The sequence below is a fragment of the Perognathus longimembris genome, chromosome 1 (assembly GCF_023159225.1).
Source record: "Perognathus longimembris pacificus isolate PPM17 chromosome 1, ASM2315922v1, whole genome shotgun sequence".
Classification (NCBI taxonomy): domain Eukaryota; kingdom Metazoa; phylum Chordata; class Mammalia; order Rodentia; family Heteromyidae; genus Perognathus; species Perognathus longimembris.
Window position 1 is genome coordinate 68,963,118 of NC_063161.1, and position 21,067 is coordinate 68,984,184.

The 21,067-nt window shown below is 50.4% G+C and overlaps 2 protein-coding genes across 4 annotated transcripts in view; one reads left to right on the forward strand and one right to left on the reverse strand.

Moving 5' to 3' along the window:
• Tecpr1 (tectonin beta-propeller repeat containing 1) overlaps positions 1 to 13,362 on the reverse strand; it is a 27,412-nt gene extending 14,050 nt beyond the window's left edge. For 2 of the 3 annotated variants that reach the window (XR_007213988.1, XM_048367590.1), the window contains exons 1-7: positions 13,223 to 13,362; positions 3,950 to 4,184; positions 2,783 to 2,965; positions 2,451 to 2,573; positions 1,738 to 1,863; positions 580 to 754; positions 391 to 491 (exon numbers count right to left, since the gene is read on the reverse strand). Coding sequence is in view for 2 of the 3 variants with exons in the window: in XM_048367590.1 (XP_048223547.1) it covers positions 391 to 491; positions 580 to 754; positions 1,738 to 1,863; positions 2,451 to 2,573; positions 2,783 to 2,965; positions 3,950 to 4,174 (933 nt within the window). In the remaining variant the exon portion in view is untranslated. Of the gene's footprint in view, positions 1 to 390; positions 492 to 579; positions 755 to 1,737; positions 1,864 to 2,450; positions 2,574 to 2,782; positions 2,966 to 3,949; positions 4,185 to 13,222 lie in introns of those variants that run through there. The other variant, XM_048367597.1, reaches the window with a different exon arrangement.
• On the forward strand, positions 13,050 to 21,067 carry LOC125350271 (3-hydroxyisobutyrate dehydrogenase, mitochondrial-like). Its single transcript, XM_048344698.1, is given in 3 exon segments — positions 13,050 to 13,501; positions 19,661 to 19,790; positions 19,792 to 21,067. Coding segments are annotated over 3 exon segments (1,536 nt in total). The 3' UTR covers positions 20,746 to 21,067.

The window sequence follows — 21,067 nt, forward strand, 5'->3', positions numbered from 1 at the left end:
CTGAGACAGGCACCAACCTCAATAGCAGAAAAGCTTGCCATGCTTGGGTGCTGCTTTTTTTTTTTTTTTTTGGCCCTTTCTGAGGCTTGAACTCTGGGTGCTGGCTGTTCCTGACCTTTTGTACTCAAGGCTTTCATTCTACCATTTGAGCCACAGCTCCGCTTCCAGCTTTTTTGGTAGTTCACTAGAAGTGAGAGTCTCATGGACTTTTCTGCCCAGGCTGGTTTCAAACCATGATCCTCAGATCTTATCCCCCAGTAGCTAAGATTACAGGTGAGAGCCACTGGCACCTGGCAATGTTAGATTTATTCTAATGGGTTTAGGGGACTTTCTCAAACAGAGAACCCCTGGTGACATAGGACCCTGGTGGTCCCCAGCCCTCCATCTTACTTTCCGGTCCTTGGTGACGGCCCAGACCACGCTGACGCCCACAGAGACATGCATGAGCCCGTTTTCAGATCCTGGAGGTTCCACGATGGACCAGGAACTTCCTACCCCCGCAAAAGAACCCAGACCACCTTCATCAGCCAAGATGCTGGGGGCCCCCTCCCCCCCCCCCCCCCGCACAGGGCTACCCACCTCTGGGGTTGTTCCTGTTGATTCCCTCCCGCACCAGGGCCTGTCCCTCCCAGAGGGTGGCCCACAGGAGGTCGTGGGGCCCGCAGCTGATCTGCACCACCTCCCCGGGTGTGTCCACCAGCGACCATGAGGAGCCTTCGGGGTTCGGGTGGCTGACACCTTCCCTGTACCACACCTAGGAGGGCGAGAGAGGAGGTGCCACTGCATCAGCACACCTGGCGCCTTACGGGCAGCAGCACCCACATGCGCACCCACACCGTACTGCCCCCTCCCCTGATTTTTCCTCAGTGGAAGAGATGGTGACACCCCCTCCCATCTTCATGTAATATGCCCGCCCTGGATTTCGGTGGTCTGAGGGGGGACAACTGGTTCTGCACTGCTACTTGTGAGTGCCACCCTCCACCCAGACCGAGTCCAACTTCGGGCGCCCCGTGCCCCCTAGTGGCCGTGTGCCCTCAGTACATGCATGGTGTTTAGTGCCCTGTCTCCCAGGCTGCCAGTGTCTGCCACTATACCTTCTTTAGTCCTTAACCAGACTAGTTAAGATGAGTAACTCCTGCAAGACACTGGTGGCTCATGTCTGTAATCCTGGCTACTAAGGAGTCTGAGATCTGGGGATTGCGGTTCAAAGCCAGCCAGGGCAGGAAAGTCCATAAGACTCTTACTCACCAATGAATCACAAAATCACTTCTGGCTATTAGTGGAGTTGTGGTTCAAGCGAGTATAAAGCACCAGCCTTGAGCACAAAAGCTCAGGAACAGCACACACATACACACATACACACATACACACACACACACACACACACACACAACTCAATAGCGGGTCATTGGGTAGGCAGGCACTGGTTCCTCTGTCTGTCATGGTGGATTTAGTCCTTTCTTTACTTCATAAATTTCCCCCCATCTGCCCCCCACTAGTCCACCCACTCATAAACAATACTGTGGGTGGCCAGAGGGACCACCATGGAACTGTCAGAGCCTAAAATCTGTCCAAGGACATAGCAGTGCTGGCCCCTGCACCCCAGGTGGGCTGGGATGAGATATGGGATGGTGGCAGCGGCTGCCAGTAAGTGAGGAGCAGAGGAGCATTGTGGGAGGTGGCAACCTGCTGCCAGCTCTAGGGACCCCAGGTCCCCATGGCCTGGCCTGGCCTTACCTTTCCCTGCAGAGACACGGCCCACACGGATAGGCGGCCCACAGGCTCCTCTGTGATCTCCCAGCCCCCCACGGAGAGGTCATTGAAGGGGTCAGGTAGCACCTCAGGGTCATCCTTTGAGGGAATCTGGAGGAAAGGGTGAGGAGCAGTGGCTGTCATGACCTGGTGAGCCAGGGTGCCCACCTTGCAAGTCTTCCTCCTCCCATCCCTGTCTACCTGCTTTCTAGCCTTCCAGGATCTTCTATCCTCAGCTCAGTCCCCAGCTGCCTGATATGAAGATGGCAGCAGGCCAGTGCTATGGGCTCTGTCCAGCCCTCTCTGTCAGCACCCATGCATATTGGCCTGACTCTGTGGTTCCCCCACACTCAGCTCCCCTTGTGGACCACACCCCAGGCTCTAAAGCTGGGCTGCAGGCCGTGGTCTTTGAAGGCCACAGGGGGGACCTGGCCCAGACCTCTGGTCCCCTGACACCATGGAAACAGCACTGGAGGCTCATGGGAAAGCATGGTCCAGAGAGGGACAGGCTCTGAGCTAGCCTAGACCACTTTCCACCCTGGGCCTGTGTGGTCAGCTGCCAGGTGGAGGGACATGCAATGCTCTGGGGTTGTGGGGGCATACAGTGCCCTGTGCACAGGGATGAGGCTCCCTGTGGCCCTTCTACCCCTGGCCACACCCACCCTGCCCTGACCCCCAGGCCCCATTTGGTGGAGGACCTTGGCCCACGTGTCGCGGGATTTGTATCTCCGGTACCGAATCCACTTCCGCCTCCGCACACACGAGTTCCACTTTTTGTCTCTGGTGTAGGTGGCAGGGAAGTCCATGGCGTAAGTCCAGCCCTGCAGGTCAAGTGGGCCAGGTGAGGGTGGGGGTGGGTGAGGAGGAAGGCAGAGGGGAGGGAGTAGGTCCGGGGTAAGGCCCCATTAAAAGCACACCACCCCCCACCCCTGTCCTCAGCAGGCAGAGGTCAGCCACTTCAGGCACTGGGGACAGGCAGGGTGCCATGCCCCCTCCCCCCGCAGCCACAGTGGGTACCAAGTTCACCTACCCCTTTTTCGGTGGGCTCCCCTCCAAAATTCTCATCCACGTACCAGTCTGACTCCCACTCCCAGTGGGGCGACAGCAGTGCCACCCCGTCCAGTGGCCGGTGCTGGAGCCCACTCACATCGCTCCACGGCCAGCGGTCACTCGGCAGGAGTTTGTCACAGAAGCCGCCCATGGGGTTCCAGCGCTGAGGCCGGGGACACAGAGATGCTCTTAGGCCTGGGCCTGCTAGGAAGAGACCCCAGCAGGCAGGGCCTTGGAGGCCAGCAGGCCCCTCTCACCCAACTCTAGGGAGGGAGACAAATATCAAGCCTGTCTGGGACTCAGGAATCAAGGACATGCATGCCACTTCAGTAAGAACTTAGACTGGAGCTAGGAATGTGGCCTAGTGGCAAGAGTGCTTGCCTCATATACATGAAGCCCTAGGTTCGATTCCTCAGCACAACATATAGAGAAAAGGCCAGAAGTGGCGCTGTGGCTCAAGTTGGCAGAGTGCTAGCCTTGAGTAAAAAGAAGCCAGGGGACAGTGCTCAGGCCCTGAGTTCAAGCCCCAGGACTGACCAAAAAAAAAAAAAAAAAAACAAGAGCTTAGATTATCAGGCTGAGCATGGTGGCTCAGGCCTGTAATCTCAGCTACTTGGGAGTTAAGACGTAAGAGAATTATAGTTTGAAACCAGCATGGGCAAAAATGAACAAACAAAAAAAAAGTGATGCTCTAATCTCATCCACAAGCTGGGCACAGTGATTCATTCTGATAATCTAAGCTGCTCAGAAGACATAGATAAGAGAATCACAGCCCAAGGTTCATCTTTAGGCAAAAAGTAGAGGTCTCTATCTGAAAATTAACAGAAGTGTAAAAGGCCTGGGGTTCTATGGATAGTGATTGCCTAGAAAGTTTGAGGATCTGAGTTCAAATACCAATACTGCCAAAAAGAAGGAGGAAAAAAAAGAGCCAGTGCATCAGCATGGCCCTACAAGGAGACAGGCGATAGACAGAGGAGGACATGGCTCCTAAATCCACCAGAGTGCACCCCATCGGTACCCAGCCAATGACCCAGCCAGAGACCCAGATGCCTTGCTATTTGGATCTTGAGTGCGAGGAAGGAGGTGTGAATGCAGGGAGAGAGGCAGGGAGGCTGGGCCTCCGTCCCCTTCCCTGGATGCTCAGTACCTGGTTCTCGTAGACCTCCTCCCGGCAGCGGATGGGGACATCACTGGCACACACATACAGGTAGACCTGGTTGTCACAGGCGATGCCCCAGCAGAACTGTGTGGCTGCACTGACTCTCTTGAATTCCAGCTGGGAGTCCCGGCACAGTTCCCAGTACTGGCCGGCTGTGGACAGCGTGTACACTCTCCCAAAGAGATCCACTGCCCACAGCACCGACGTGGGCATGGCGGCAGCACTGGAGGGAAACACATGAGAAGGAAAGTGTCAGCCGCATGTGGCAGTGCATTCCTGCAATCCCGGCACTTGGGAGGCCAAGGCAGAAGGCTCATAAGCCGGGGGCCCGCCTGGGCTCCATAGTGAGCCTCAGTCTCAAAAACAAGAGTATTGGCTGGGAATATGGCCTAGTGGCAAGAGTTGCTTGCCTTGTATACATGAAGCCCTGGGTTTGATTCCCTGGCACCACATATATAGAAAATGGCCAGAAGGGGTGCTGTGGCTCAAATGGCAGAGTGCTAGCCTTGAGCAAAAAAAGAAGCCAGGGACAGTGCTCAGGCCCTGAGTCCAAGGCCCAGGACTGGCAAAAAAGAAAAAAAGTATCCGAGTACTGGCTCCCAGCGTGGGGAGCTCAGGGTCACATGGGAATTTTCCATGATGATTGTGTCTCATGCCACAGAGGACAAGATGAGGTCCAGGGAGAGGAGCAAGTGGTCATGCCAAAGAGCAGAGGCCATGTCTGCTCCCAGAGCAAGGAGACTTCTTCCTTTGCCTCTTCTTTCTTCTCTACCTTTTATTTATTTATTTATTTATTTATTTATTTATTTATTTATTTATTTATTTATTTATTTATTTTTGCCAGTCCTAGGGCTTGAACTCTGGGCCTGGGCACTGTCCCTAAGTTCTGGGTTCTGTCCCTAGCACCATCACAAACTAGAAAAGTACAGTCCCAGGGACTGGAAACATAACACCTACCCCCAGGCAACACACAGACTAAGCTGCTGCAGCTTCTCCAGGCTTTTTTTTTTTTGGCAGTCATGGAGCTTAAACTCAGGACCTGGATGCGCGCTGTCCCTGAGCTCTTTTGCTCAAGGTTAGTGCTCTACCATGAGGAGCCACAGTGCCACTTCCAGTTTCCTAGTGATTAATTGGAGATAAGAATCTCACCAACTTGGGGCTGGGGATATGGTCTAGTGGCAAGAGTGCTTGCCTCGTATACATGAGGCCCTGGGTTCAATTCCCCAGCACCACATATACAGAAAATGGCCAGAAGTGGCGCTGTGGCTCAAGTGGCAGAGTGGCCTTGAGCAAAAAGAAGCCAGGGACAGTGCTTAGGCCCTGAGTCCAAGGCCCAGGACTGGCAGAAAGAAAAAAGAAAAAAAAAGTCACACAACATCAAGTAATACTCTATCATATACATCTTAATTTACCCATTTATCAATTGATGGACATGAAAATCATTTCCACGGACAGGCACCAATGGTTGTGCCTGTAATCCTAGCTGCTCAAGAGGCTGAGATCTGAGGGTTGCAGTTCAAAGTGGCCAAAAAAAAAAAAAAAAAGAATCTCACCAACTTTCTCAGCCTCCTGAATGGCTGGGAATACAGGCATGAGCCACCAAGCACCTAGCTTCTCCAGGCTTCTTTACCTCTCTGCCAGACTGGCTGGTCTCTGCTGTTCCACGGAGCTTGGCAAAGGGGCCCGTGGTGTGCCTGGCATCACAGCCTGGGCCTCAGGGGGCCACAGGGTGAACTCAGGGCACAAAGGGCCCCTGCCCACCCTCCCGAGTGACTCCAGCTTCCTAGTCACTCCCCACACCTGTCCTTTATCTCTTCTCTTTCTTTCCTTGTGCTTTACAGAGTCTCCAAGCTCTGCCCTGGGCCAGCAGCCTTCCCTATCCCATGGCTGCCATGGCTGGGTCTCCCTGGGGTAACCTCTGGAACCATGCCTGTTGGGGGAGCACGCTTCCACCATACCAGACCCAGCGTGCCAAACCCACAGGGACTAGATAGGCACAGCAGGAAGTCACAGGAACAGATCTGCCTGACAAGGTAGCTCTCAATTCTAGAAAATACTGCCCTTGGAAAGCCAGGCATAGTGTTTTACGTCTTTAATCCAGTTACTTAGATTGTGAAGTAAGGCCAGGCCAGAGAAACAATTATGGTACCACATCTCCACCAATAAGCCAGGTACACAGTGGTACACATCTGGAATCTCAGTTATAATGGAGTGCCAGTGTAGCAAGCATTAAGGCCCTGAGTTCAAACTTAGTACCATCAAAAAAAAAAAAAAAGAAAGAAAACATCACCCTTGGGACAGGAGAGAAGCAAGGGCAGAGGACAGTATGGTTGGGAACAATTACTAGGAGCCTAGGAGCCTGGGGCCTGGAGGCTGGGCCAGGCTGCTGTTCCTGCAGCTCCCCAAAGGGAGGTGTACCCCAGAAAGCACCGTGATGGTTGGCAATGTAGCTGGTCTGCAAATACAACCACCCACAGCATGCAAAACAGGCTCTGTGGGACCAAAGTGAGTTGAAGTCAGCTTTCAGTAGCTCACCTAAGCTATTCAGGAGACTGAGATCCGAGGATCAAGATTTGAAGTCAGAAAAAAAAAGAAAGAAAGAAAGAAAAAGATTTGAAGTCAGCCTAAAGAAGAAAGTTCATGAGATTCTGATCTCCGGGGAACCACTAAAAAGCCAGAAATGGATGTGGCTCAAATGGTAGAGTTGCTACTGAAGGACAGAGTAGGAAAGACACTAGAACTTATAGTCACAGGAAGGAACTTCCAGAATATAGTCCCAGGGGCACAACAAATAGGGGAGAGACTCGACAAATGGGACTACTACAAATTAAAAAGTTTCTGCACAGCTAAGGTCATAGCCACCAAAACAGAAAGACAGCCAACCATATAGGAAAGGATCTTTACCAGCACAGCAACAGACAAAGGCCTAATATCTGTCATCTACAGAGAACTCAAAAAACTAAGCCCCTCCAAGCCCAATAAACCTATTAGGAAATAGGCAAAGGAGCTAAAGAGAGACTTCACAAGAAAAGACATAAAAATGGCAAAGAAACATATGAGGAAATGCTCAACATCCTTGGTAGTAAAGGAAATGCAAATAAAAACAACCCTGAGATACCACCTCACCCCAGTTAGAATGGCCTATACTCTGAACTCAGGCAACAACAAATGCTGGAGGGGGTGAGGGGAAAGAGGAACCCTTCTCCATTGTTGGTGGGAGTGCAAATTAGTACAACCACTTTGGAGAACAGTATGGAGCTTTCTCAAAAAGCTCAATATAGACCTACCCTATGACCCAGCCATACCACTCCTAGGCATCTATCCTAAACAGCAAGTCCCAAGATATCAAAAAGACATTTGTACTTCCACATTTATCACGGCACAATTCACAATAGCCAAAATAGGGAAACAACCCAGATGCCCCTCCACAGATGAATGGATCCAAAAAATATGGTACTTTTACACAATGGAATACTACATAGCGATTAGGAATGGTGAAATATTGTTATTCGCAGGGAAATGGTCAGAACTTGAACAAATAATGTTGAGCGAGACAAGCCTAGAACACAGAAAACAAAGGGGCATGATCTCCCTGATATATGACTGTTAACAAAGGGAGACGGGGGGCTGGGGATATAGCCTAGTGGCAAGAGTGCCTGCCTCGGATACACGAGGCCCTAGGTTCGATTCCCCAGCACCACATATACAGAAAACGGCCAGAAGCGGCGCTGTGGCTCAAGTGGCGGAGTGCTAGCCTTGAGCAAAAGGAAGCCAGGGACAGTGCTCAGGCCCTGAGTCCAAGGCCCAGGACTGGGCAAAAAAAAAAAAAAAGAAAGGGAGACGAGGCTGGGAATATCGCCTAGTGGCAAGAGTGCTTGCCTTGTATACATGACGCCCTGGGTTCGATTCCCCAGCACCACATATACAGAAAACGGCCAGAAGTGGCGCTGTGGCTCAAGTGACAGAGTGCTAGCCTTGAGCAAGAAGAAGCCAGGGACACTGCTCAGGCCCTGAGTCCAAGGCCCAGGACTGGCCAAAAAAAAAAGAAAAAAAGAAAGGGAGACGGAGAGACAGTAGAGACCAGGTCTGTGAAACCAAAAACTGCTTGTCAAATGGTATTTCCCACAGGATTGGGGCAGCGACCCAACAGTATATAACTAAAACCAAACAAATACTCAACATATAAAGGTCAAAAACCGACCTCTCAGTGGAATACAATAGCTCAAAAGCTATGTATGTACGTTCATATAAGACTACTGTCGACATATTGTCTAATATCGACATTACATTTAAAGCCCTAGGCGAATTTTTTTGGGCTTGGCCACGTGGCTACTGTATATGTTCTTGATACACTGTACATTGTATATATGTCTACCTGACCTAGAGAAGGGAAAGAAAAACAGGGCGTAAGATATCACAAGAAATGTACACACTGCCCTACTATGTTACTGTACCCTTTTTGCACAACACCTTGTCAAAAAAATTTGTGTTCAGGGGCTGGGGATATAGCCTAGTGGCAAGAGTGCCTGCCTCGGATACACGAGGTCCTAGGTTCGATTCCCCAGCACCACATATACAGAAAACGGCCAGAAGCAGCGCTGTGGCTCAAGTGGCAGAGTGCTAGCCTTGAGCGGGAAGAAGCCAGGGACGGTGCTCGGGCCCTGAGTCCAAGGCCCAAGACTGGCCAAAAAAAAAAAAAAAAAAATTGTGTTCAATTAATAAATAAATTAAAATTTAAAGGGCTGGGAATATGGCTTAGTGGCAAGAGTGCTTGCCTCCTATACAAGAAGCCCTGGGTTCGATTCCCCAGCACCACATATACAGAAAATGGCCAGAAGTGGCGCTGTGGCTCAAGTGGCAGAGTGCTGGCCTTGAGCAAAAAGAAGACAGGGACAGTGCTCTGGCCTAGAGCCCAAGGCCCAGGACTGACAAAAAAAAAATTTAAATTAAAAAAAAAATGGTAGAGTTGCCAGCTGGGAGCAAAAAAGCTAAAGGAAAGTGCCCTGGCTCTCAGTTCAAGACCTAGTGCTAGCACAAAAACAAACAATAAGCTTGGTGCAGGTGGCTCAGTCTGTCATCCTAGCTACTCGGGAGGGTTAGTAGGCCTCCATCTCAGGTCCTCAGCCCCTCCCACTTCACTTCCAGAGTAGCTCCTATCTAGCCCCCAAATGCAACAGCTGAATGCCCTCCACCCAGACCTGAAATCTACCCTACTGGAGCTCCGCCAGTTTCTCCATGATAGGTCTGCTTTCCTACTCTCGCTCCAGACCTAGCAGCACACACAGAGTTCCTCCCACCTCTAGCCCTGAATAGGGACAGGCACCATTTTGCTTCCTCTCCTGTGAGGGAGATGGCCTTGCTAGCTCCTGATAGACTTCCTTCTACTGTACATGACTGTGTCCCCATGATCTTCTAGGATGGGTGCTTTCAAAGAGGCTGAGATCTAAGGATCCTGGTTCAAAGCCAGCCCCAGCAGTAAAGTCCATAAGACTCTTATCTCCAATGAACCACCAGAAAACCGGGAGTAGTGCTGAGGCTCAAAGTGGTAGATCGCTTAGCCTTGAGCAAAAAGAGCTCAGGGACAGTGCCCAGGCCCTGAGTTCAGAGCTCAGGGACAGTACCCAGGCCCTGAGTTCAAGTCCCAAGACCAAAAAATAAAACAAACAAACAACAACAAAATGAAAAAGACACCCCAAAAAACAAAACCAAAAAAATCAAACCCCAAAACCAGTGAGTGTGCTATGCTGAGATGGACACAGGTTGTGAAGGAAGTGACAAGAACAGGGAACAGGACGGCAGGAGCCGCGGACAGGGCCCAAGTTCCTGGACACTGAGAGATACCCACCACAGGAAGCACAGCAAGACATGGGGACAGGGCAGGTCTGAGGGAGGAAATGCCTCCTATAACCACTGACCTTCTACCCTCAAACCTTACTGAGCCCACGCCCATCCGACATTCAGCAGAACTGGGTCAGCAGCCTTTGAAAACTGCTGTCTGTGCTCAGGGGCCTGGATCAGGATCACAACACCCCCTACCCCACACCCTCTGCAGGCACAGCATCCCCTCCCCTCTTCCCCCCCCTTCCATCCCCCCCCCCCCTTGCCAGGCCTCAAAGTCCCTTTGGATCCTTCACAGTGATTGCATCAGAGCTGGCCAGAGCACAAGTGTTTGAGTCTACGAAGTATGCAGCCTACATGCTCCCGATGTCCCCACACAACTGAGCTTTTCCTGGCCCTCTTCCACCTCTCCGTTTCTCCCCCCTGCTCCATCCCCGCCCCCATTCTTTCTATCAGCAGCACTGAGGTTTTTGAATTCCAGGCCTCAAGCTTACTCTTCAGGTGTTGTACTGCTTGAAGGATTGATTCCTGCCTCATTCCCAGAATCAACCAAGACAACAAGCTTGATCATATGCCTGTCCAAGGCAATTCCAATCCAGGCCTGGCCAAGGACATCACTCTTAGTCCCCAGGGGATAATAGCCCCTTACCCCATGTGGAGCATTCCATTGTGGGTCAAAGACCATAACCCATTTTCTGTTTTCTATTTCCTTGTTAAGCCCTATGTGAGCCCACCCCAAAACCCAGTCAGCAGCATAACCTCCTAACCTGCAGGAAGGTCTGGGCCTCTTCCTCAATAAACAGCCCTCACCTGTTGAGGATTGAGTCTGGCCTATTCCTTTTCTGTTCTCCTCCATTTTCCCAACACTGCTGAGCTATGCCTCCAGCCCTCTTTATTTCTTTTTGCCTTGGTTGTTTTTGAGACCAGGTTGCCATTTTTTCCCTGGATGGGTTTGAACCACCCTCCCATTCACACTTCCCACTATAGCTGGCATGTCAAGAAGGTGCCAACACAGCCAGCTACTGGTTGAGATGGGATTTCACTAACTTTTTGGCAGACCTAGACTGGCCTCAAAGTAGAGTCCTCCCACTCTCAGCCTCCCAAGGAGCTGGAATGAAGGTGTCCAGCTTCCTATCTCTTAGGAAATCAAGTGTCTTCCTGACTGGCCTGAGGTTTAGGTTCTTCATCTTCTCAGTGAGCATAGTAAGGATTCAAGAACCATTTAATGATGATTGTCTCCACCTAGCTTCAGCATCTGCTGATTCCCTGAGGTGCTAAAATCCTGCCCACAAAGTCAAAAATCAAAAACTAATTAAAAAGTGAGGTGGCCTTGATGGACAGCTAGGTTACACATCAAATAAAGTGTCAACAGTACATCAACAAATGGAGGGTTTGTGGATGTTTGTATATTAATTCTTTTTTTGTTTTTTGGCCAGTCCTGGGCCTTGGACTTAGGGCTTGAGCACTGTCCCTAGCTTCTTTTTGCTCAAGGCTTGCACTCTGCCACTTGAGCCACAGCACCACTTCTGGCCATCTTCTATATACGTGGTGCTGGGGAATTGAACCCAGGGCTTCATGTATACGAGGCAAGCACTCTTGCCACTAGGCCATATTCCCAGCCTGTATATTAATTCTTTCAATTTGGCAAAACAGGTAAATATCAAACTATGACTTGTGTGTATGTGTGTGTGAGTGTGTGTGTGTGTGTTGCCAGTACTGGTGCTGGAACTCAGAACCTGGGAGCTATCCTCGAGCTTTTCATTCAAAGCCAGAGGTCTATTACTTGAGCCACAGCTCCACTTCTGGCATGCATATGTATGTATGTATGTATGTATTATGTATGTATGTATGTATGTATGTATATTGGTGGTTAAGTAGATATAAGAGTCTCACATCCTTCATGGACTAGTTTTGATCCTTAAATCTCAGCCTTCTGACTAGCTAGGATTACAGATGTGAGCCTGTAAACCAGTACCCAGGTTCTATGATTTTGTTATTGTTTTGGGAAATACTAATTAGTCTTTAAAGGTAACTCACATGATAAGGGATGTAGACAAGTAATATGTACAAGGCTCTGTTCCCATTCCCAACAACACACACATACACACAGCAATGTAACACCACTTGCTGGGCATAGTGACACACATCTGCAATTCCAGCACTCAGGCGGCTGAGGCAGGGGTATTGTGTAGCCTGGGCTACATAATAAGATGCTGGCTGCCTCACAAAAAACAACAACAACAACAACAAGGAAAGGTGCAAAAACCCACCTAATAACTCCTAATTCAATGTATAAGGACCAGGTTCAGTCTGCAGGTTGAGCTTCAAGAACAGAGATGCTACTTGTGTTTGAAACACTTTCCTTCAGCTCCATGACTAAGCAGTCATTTTCTTCCTGACATAATTGAACCTCTGGGCCTGGGCAGTAAATGGAAGAATACTCTGTGGCAGAAGATGGGGGGGGGGAGTATATTTATGAACATCTTCGCACTTAAAGGTGACATGGGGAAAATATCCTTGGCCAGCTACACCTCCTTTTTTGTCTGGGCCAGGATGCATCCCCACAACTGATCACAAACCACTTCCTGGCTGTGTCCTCACCACAAAACCTGTTCTGGGTCACAGGAGTTTTTCAAAGTCTCTCATGACTCCAGGAGCCCTGAGATTTATTTGTTTGTAATTTTGTAAAAGTGAAAGATTGGAAGGAAATCTTTAAAAGCAACCTCTATCTTAACTGCGAACTTCTACAAAACAAAATGGCCTTGAATTTTCAGTCATTCCTCTAAAAAACAAAAAACACTTGCCACCCCCAAAGCCATCTGCTCTTTTTGGATCAGTTTATCCACTGATTCCTTCCTTCAGAGACCAAAATGTGCCCAGGGCAGAGGGGTAAACGTGACACAGTACAAGGAAACAAGCACCCCGTTCTGAACACACCTCAGATACCCATGGCAGTCCATCCTTTCCCCCAAAATAAATAGGGTCCGCCCAGCCCCACCTGGGAAGGAGCTGTCTGGCTCTTGTTCCGGCCTCTGCACTTGGACGACAGGTGGGCACCCCTGTAACGCTAGGGGAGCCCTGTGCCGGGGTGCAGGGCCTTGGCCATCTGCCTTGGATAATCCCAGGCCGAGCGGATTTGGCCTCCTTCCAAGATGAAAGATTTGCACCCCTCCCCCAGCTCCAGCCGTCACCCCAGTTGAGAGCGTGAACCCCACCCAGAGCTGTTAAGTGGGTGATCCGAGCAGGGAAGATGCAGACCCGGGTCCCCGCCCCAAGTCATGTAGGGCACGGCCCGGGTCCGGTCCTTCCCTCCATCCCTCCAGTGTCCGCGCGAGCGGACACAGGATGTGGGGCACCGCCACCCTCACCTCCCCGGAGAGCTCGGGGCCCGTCCCCGCGGCAAGGCCGCCGCGCAGCACTCACGGGGACCGACGCCTGGCGGGTCGGGGTCGCAGCCGAACTCCCGCGGGGGGCTGGCTGCTGGCAATTCCCCGACCGCAAACTAGGGGGACTGCCGGAAGTTGTTCTCAGATCCACGCTCATTGGCCAATGCCACCATGACATCACGGAAATGGGCGCGCGCGATTGGCTGCGACGCGCCGCCTTCCACGTGTTTGTGTGCCCGCCTACTTCCGGGGTCGTTCAGGGTCCGGGAGACTCGGGTCCCGTGCGTTTCGTGGGGGCTCCGGAGCGGAGTGGGCGGTGAGGACGTGGGGCAGGCCGGCGAGGAGAGGGGCGAGCCGGGATGGTGGCGTGGGAGCGCCGGCCCCCAACAAAAAATGGCGAAGGCAAGAGCGAGGGTCAACCGCACACGTGTACCCCTCGGCTTCACTGAGGGAAAAAGAAACCCTTGAGTGCGCAGACTCACCGCTTGGTGGCCCTGGAAACACGTGACTTTGTAACTGGTAGGGCGAGGTGTCAATCACAGGTCGCCGTCCACGGGACTGTAAATAGAGGGGCGAGGTGGCAACCACAGGTCGCCCTTCACGTGACTTTAGGGCGACGTGTCAGTCACGGGTCACTGTAAGCGTAACTTTATAGCTTTGGGGTAACGTGTCAATCACAGGTCATCTGTTGCTTAACTTTGTGTTGCCAAGTGACAACCTGGCGTCATTTAATAGAGGCAACACGGTCATTTAATAGAGGTAATATGGAAGCGATCCCTGGGTGCCTGGCTTGGCTGTCTCTGCTTGTTCTGTTTGTTTTCGCGATACTGGGGTTTAATCTCAGGACCTCCTGCTTGCTAGTCAGGTGCTCCACCTCTAGAGCCATGCTTCCTACCACTCCAGTCACGCCCCCACCTTCTAACCACGCCTTTTACCACTCTGGCTCCGCCCACCGTTGCCTGAACTACGCCCTCGCACTTGAATCACGCCTCCAGCCCTTTTAATTTTTCAGGTAGGTTCTCTTGCCTTTTGTCCGGGGGGCTGACCTCTGATCATGCTCCTCCTGCCTGTGGCCTCCGTCCTAGCTAGGATCCCAGGCTTGCACAATCATGCCTGATGGTTCTTGCCAGGTCCTTAGGACTTTCCCCTGATGTCCTGGCTGGGAAGGCAAAGCAGACACGCTGCTAACCACGGGCGGCTACATGTGCCTGAGGAATTGCACTTGCCTGGACATAATAGGTGGGAACCATCCCAAAGAGGAGGGTTCAGAGAGACAAGAATGGTGGTTCCCAGAGATTAGGATATTCAGCAGAAGTGGGTGGTTCCCAGAGATTAGGGTATTCAGCAGAAGTGGCTAGTGCAGAAACTTCAGTATGGCATCAGAGAGACCTGGATTCTGCCATCTGAGATACTTTTAGCATATTTTTTTTTCTTTTGCCAGTGCTGGGACTTGTTCCTCAGGGCCTGAGCACTATCCCTGGCTTCTTTTTGCTCAAGGCTAGCATTCTACCACTTGAGCCACAGTGCGCCTTCTGGCTTTTTCTATATATGTGGTGCTGAGGAATTGAACCCAGGGCTTCATGTATAGGAGGCAAGTATTCTACCACTAGGCCATATTCTCAGCCAGACTTTTAGCAATTACTTTAGCCTCCATTTCCAGCATTGAGATGTGTGTGGTGGTCTTTGCTTGTAATCTCAGCACTCAAGAGGCCAAAGAGGATGGTGAGTTCTGAGGTCCAGAGTGTAGCTAGATTGTAGAGCACTTACTTAGCATATGCAGGGTCCTGGGTTCAGTCCATACCAGAAAAACAAAACACACACACAAAAACAAACAAAAACCGAGTGCATAGCTGTTCAAAAAACTGAGATCTGGAGAATTGAGGCTCAAGGCCGTTCTGGGCAGAAAAGTCTCTGAGATCTCATTAAAAATAACCAGCAAAAGCCAGGCTGGGGGCATGGCTCAGGTGGTAGAGCACCTGCTGATCCAGCAAACCCAGCAAGCACAGGCCCTGAGTTCAACCCCCAGTCCTACTCCAAAAAGATGTATGTGGTGTGTTGTGGTATATATGTGTGCATGTGCATGTGTGTCCATATTGAGGCTTGAACTCAGCCTGGGTGCTGTTCTTTAGATTTTTCACTCAAAGCTAGCACTGTGCCAATTGAGCAACAGCTCCATTTCTGGCTTTTGGGTGTTTTAATTAGAGATAAGTGTCTCATGGACTTTCCTGCCTGGGCTGACTTTGAACCACAACCCTTAGATCGCAGCCTCCTGAGTAGGATTATAGGTGTGAGCCACCAGAGCCTGGCTTGCAGAAAGATACTGAGTAGGAGCTCTCCACCACCCCTTGAAGTGTACATGTGCTGTAATGGACTCCAGTAGCAGTGTTCCAGTTTGCTATAGCAGAGCTTTTGGAACCCATCTCCCTCCACCTCCTGGTGCCTTCCTCCCCATCCCACAGGGAAAATCCTTATCCAGTTTCTACTGTCTTATTTTCTCCTCTTTCATTTCTCCAGCCTTACCTTGCCACTTCTTTCCCAGCCCTGACCCTGGGTTCAAATCCCAGCCCCATCACTTCCATTGTGAACCACCCAGATGCTGAGCCTCTGCCCTCCTCTGTAAAAGAAGCCATCATCTGCCTCTGTGGGGTGCTGGGAGGGAAGAGGATGTGGTAGCAGGCATGTTACTTGTATTAAAGATTTAGGGGTCCCTTGCTGCTTCGCAAGACTTGAGACATGACCTTGGATTCCCGGCTCCCTCCCCACCTGCAGTATTGGCAGGGGGCTGTCTTCTGGATGATGGACAGGGGATGTGGAGGACAGAGAGAGTTGGCTCGGTTGAGTGGAAGGTGGGCTGACCACCTCCTGTCCTGCCTCCACTGTCCTTCCTCAGTCTCCTCATTCCTGCCAGCTCCCATGAGCCTCTGGGCTCCAGCCTTGGCGGAACTCACTCCAGCTGGCTCTGTACCTTTCTGTCAGATCTGCTTCCCCCACTGTCCCAAATGACCACCTACCTTTCTTCTTCCCTCCCTGCTCATCCAGCCTTGAAGATGCAAGACCCCATGAGGATCTTGAGGGAGTAAAGTCTGGTTTTGTTTGTTTATTGTTGGAGACCATGTCTCATTCTAGAGCCCAAGCTGCCTTAAAACTCATACTCCTCTTGCCAGCTCTTTTTTATTTAAATTTATTTATTAATTAAACAAAAATTTTTGATAAGGTGTTGTGCAAAAAGGGTACAGTTACATAGTAGGGCAGTGTGTACATTTCTTGTGATATCTTATACCCTGTTTTTCTTTTCCTTTCCTAGGTCATTGCCACAGCTCTTGAGGGCTGGGATTACAGACATGCCCCACCATGACCAGGCAGGCTTATTCTCATGCCCTCCTATGTTGTACATTGTCCACCCTAATCTATCACACATCATTTTATAGTGGTTTGTTTTCTGGTCTATCTCCCCGGCCCCCTGTGACATCTTTGAGGGACATTTTTTTAACTAAGAGTAGATTTTCCAGGGTTTAATGATTGCCTAAGGCACACTGGGTTTATATTAAAGGAATGAATTCCTGCCACCCCCCCCCAGGCTGTCAATCTCAGCAAAGAGGGTGGAGATGGGAAGAGCTGGACAGTCCACATCGCCCCCTCAGTCCACTTTACTCCCGCCTCCCCCCCCCCCCCAGCAGTGTGTGTGAGCACCTTGGCTTGGTCCTGACCCTACTTCTGGTGGCCTCTCTGATCTGGCCCCACAGTGGGCCAGTCCACCTGCTAGCTGCAGCTTGTGCTGGGCATGGTGGGCTCAGCCCCAAACCCTTCTAACCCTTGGCCTGTCTGTTCAGCCTGGTGAACATATTTCTTTCTCTGCAGAGAGTTACTTGCTGGGAGCAAATGTGTCATTGTGTCATTGAGAGTGGCTCACAGGTTGTATCTTCGCCTGGATTCGCTTGTGTTTCTTCCTGATACAGCCAGTGAATCACAAGTCTGGCAGCCAGCCCGCTCCTCCCAAGTGGTTCCTAGCCAGCCCAGCCCTTGGCTTCCTCTCCATTCTCTCCCCACTTGGACCAGGAGTGCCCTGCTCCTTGGGTGGCTGTCACTGTGCCCAGCACTTTCTTTTATAGTCTGCTAATGAATAACATGGGAAAGCAGCTAAAACTATGTGGCTACGCACACACACACACACACACACACACACTCCATATGGGGAAAAGCTCACCCAAACTGGCTGCTGGAAAGTGTCATTGGGCATGGTAGCACACTCCAGTAATCCTAGCAGGCTGAGGCAGGAAGATCAAAAGCTCCAGGCCAGGAAGGGATGGGTCAGCTGGGAGGTACATTGTGTGCATGTGTGGACATATCAAAATAAAACACCTCCAAGTATACCTAATTGCTGTTAATTAAATAAAAGCTCTACATCAAGCCAGGCTTTGGTGGCTCACTCTCACCTCTCAGTTAACTCAGGAGGCTGAGACCATAGTTTGAAGCCAGCCTGGCAGGAAAATGCATGAGACTCCATCTCCAATTAGCCAGCAAAATGCCAAACTGGAGGTGTGGTTCTGTGGTATAGCACCAAGCAGGAATGAACAAACCAAGTAAGCCCTGGTGCTGGACAGGAATAAAAAAATTTTTTTTTTTTGGCCAGTCCTGGGCCTTGGACTCAGGGCCTGAGCATTGTCCCTGGCTTCTTCCCGCTCAAGGCTAGCACTCTGCCACTTGAGCCACAGCGCCGCTTCTGGCCGTTTTCTGTATATGTGGTGCTGGGGAATCGAACCTAGGGCCTCGTGTATCCGAGGCAGGCACTCTTGCCACTAGGCTATATCCCCAGCCCCGGAATAAAAAATTTTTAAAAAAATAAAAACATTTCATGTACATATCTGAAGGTGGAACAATGAAGAGGGAAAGTGGAGGGAGTCTGACAGAGGTGCTTTGCCTGCATGTATGGACATGTCACAAGGTGCAGTGGGGGAGAGGGAAAGAAGGGGAGGGCAGGCAAGGCCATGGGCGTCTTGTAGGACTTCAGTCATGGGGCTTGAACTTGGCCTGGGATTATCCCTTTGCTCAGGGCTAGCGTTCTACTACTTTGAGCTACAGTACCACTTCTAGTTTCTGTAGTTAGTTGGATGGAGATAAGAATCTCACTGACTTTCCTGCCTGGAGTTGGCTTTGAACCTTTATCCTCAGATCTCAGCCTCCTGAGTAGGTAGGATTGCAGGCATGAGCCATCCACACCCAGCCTGATTTATAGGACTTCAAGTTGTAGGCAGAAAGGCAGTCGTTAAGTAGGATAAACTGCTAAGGTCCCAGTAAAGTACAAAGACCAAAGACAGAAGGAGAAAAGCCCAGGATAATTGTCTTACCAAAGCCACTCTTCAGGAAGCAAATCAGACTTGCACACACACCCTGGACTGAAGTCCCCAGGGCTCATGGCCCTCAGTGTTTCATCCTCAAGACTGCTACTAGCTGGCTGCAGTTTGAGGTGCTTATAAATCACAGTCAGATGAGTGTGTTCTAAACCAAGTTACAGGTAGGAGTGTGGTACATGCCTGTAATCCCAGCTTTAGGGAGAATCTGGGCCATCTTGGGCTACATGGTGAGATTCGGTCTCAAAATACAACAGAGCTGGGTGCTGGTGGCTCATGCCTATAATCCTAGCTACTCAGGAGACAGATTTGAGGATCATGGCTCAAAGCCATTCTGGGTAGGAAACTCCTTGAGACTCTTAGCTCTAATAAACTACTCAGCAACAACAAAACCTGGAAGTAGAGCTATGGCTGAAGTGGAGAGCTAGCCTTGAGCAAAAAATGCTTGACAGTAACCAGGCCCTGAGCTCAAACTCCAGGATGGTTGCTTCATCTCTTAGCTGCTGCCGCCTACACCCAGGTGATGAAGCTTCACCTGGTCCCTGCCGTGCCCAGCCAGCCCGGGCATGCAGGGCCCTGAAGGGCTGTGTCACCCAGCCAGCCCAAGGGAATTTCCACAACGTCCCAGGGTAGTTCTCCACCTCTCTTTGAAAGCCAGCCATCTACCACAGCCATGATTAAAATTAGCAAAAAGTGCTACTTTTTTGCGGAGAAAAGCGTAAAGAATTTTTACTGATCCTAGCTCCTCAAAGGGCTAAAATCTGAGGACTGAGGTGTGAGGCTAGACCAAGCAAACAAACCTGAGAGTCAGATTGGGATTGTGGCTTAGCAGTAGAATGCTTGCCTAGCACGCATGAAGCCCTGGGTTTGATTCCTCAGTGCCACATAAACAGAAAAAGCCGGAAGTGGTACTGTGGCTCAAGAGGTAGAGAGCTAGCCTTGAGCAGAGAGGCTCAGGGACAGAACCTAGGCCCTGAGTTCAAGCCCACAGGACCAGGAGATGGGGAGGGGTGGAGTGAGAGTCTCTTTTCTCCAATTGACCAGCAAAAAAACCGCAAAAAACAACAAACAAAACAGAACTGGATGTGTAATTCAAATGGTAGAACACCAGCTTTGAGTGAAAAAAGGCAAGCAAGAGTACAGCGCGAGCTGGGAGGCGGCGGAGGTCACCGAGGGGGGAGGCGGGGCAGCGTGGCAGCCTCCTTGCGGCTCCAGCTCCAGGGAGCCGCTTCCGGCCTCCGGTACTGGGCCCACCGGCAGCACCCGGCAGCCGCCAGCCAGCCTTGCAGCGGTGTATTCTAGGTCAATGGCTTCTAAGACTCCAGTTGGATTCATCGGACTGGGCAACATGGGGAATCCAATGGCAAAAAATCTCATGAAACATGGCTATCCACTCATTGTTTATGATGTATTCCCTGAGGCATGCAAAGAATTTCAAGAGGCAGGTAAACAGGTAGTGTCTTCCCCAGCAGATGTAGTTGAAAAAGCTGACAGAATTATTACAATGCTGCCCACAAGCATTAATACAGTAGAAGTTTATTCTGGAGCACATGGAATTCTCAAAAGTGTGAAGAAAGGCTCATTATTAATAGATTCCAGTACTATTGATCCTGCAGTTTCAAAAGAACTGGCAAAAGAAGTTGAGAAAATGGGAGCTGTTTTCATGGATGCCCCTGTTTCCGGAGGTGTAGGAGCTGCTCGGTCTGGGAATCTCACATTTATGGTGGGAGGAGTCGAAGAGGAATTTGCTGCTGCCCAACAATTGCTAGGGTGCATGGGCTCCAATGTGGTGTATTGTGGAGCTGTTGGGACTGGGCAGGCTGCAAAGATCTGCAACAACATGCTATTAGCTATTAGTATGATTGGAACCTCTGAAGCTATGAATCTTGGAATCAGGTTAGGGCTTGACCCGAAACTACTGGCTAAAATTCTCAATATGAGTTCTGGATGGTGTTGGTCAAGCGACACTTACAATCCTGTACCTGGGATGATGGATGGAGTTCCCTCAGCTAATAACTATCAAGGCAGATTTGGAACAACCTTCATGGCTAAGGACCTAGGATTGGCACAAGACTCTGCAACCAGCACGAAGACCCCAATCTTTCTGCGCAGCGTGGCCCATCAGATCTACAGGATGATGTGTGCAAAGGACTACTCAAAGAAAGACTTCTCAGCGGTGTTCCAGTTTCTGAGAAAGGAGGAGAGCCTTTGAGTGAGCCCTAGGGCCTTGCACACTGATGGGAACCAAAACTGTCTTGGAGCTTTCTTCTAGCCCATTCCACAAGCAAGTGGGTTTAATCAAAGGTCATCTGTCAGCTTTCTATGGTCTACGTTACAGTAATCGCTATGATTTTTAACTGCTTCTTCTTTTCATCTGTTTAGCAAACATATTATCAGAATTTTTCCCCTCGGCAAGTCACTGATAGTTTCTGCTACCTAGCTGAATTGATCTTTTTAAAAAGTTTGATCCCTGGACATCTTCAATTAAATTGTTGGATACTTCAATCAGGAGTGGAGTCACTTTGCAAATAAAA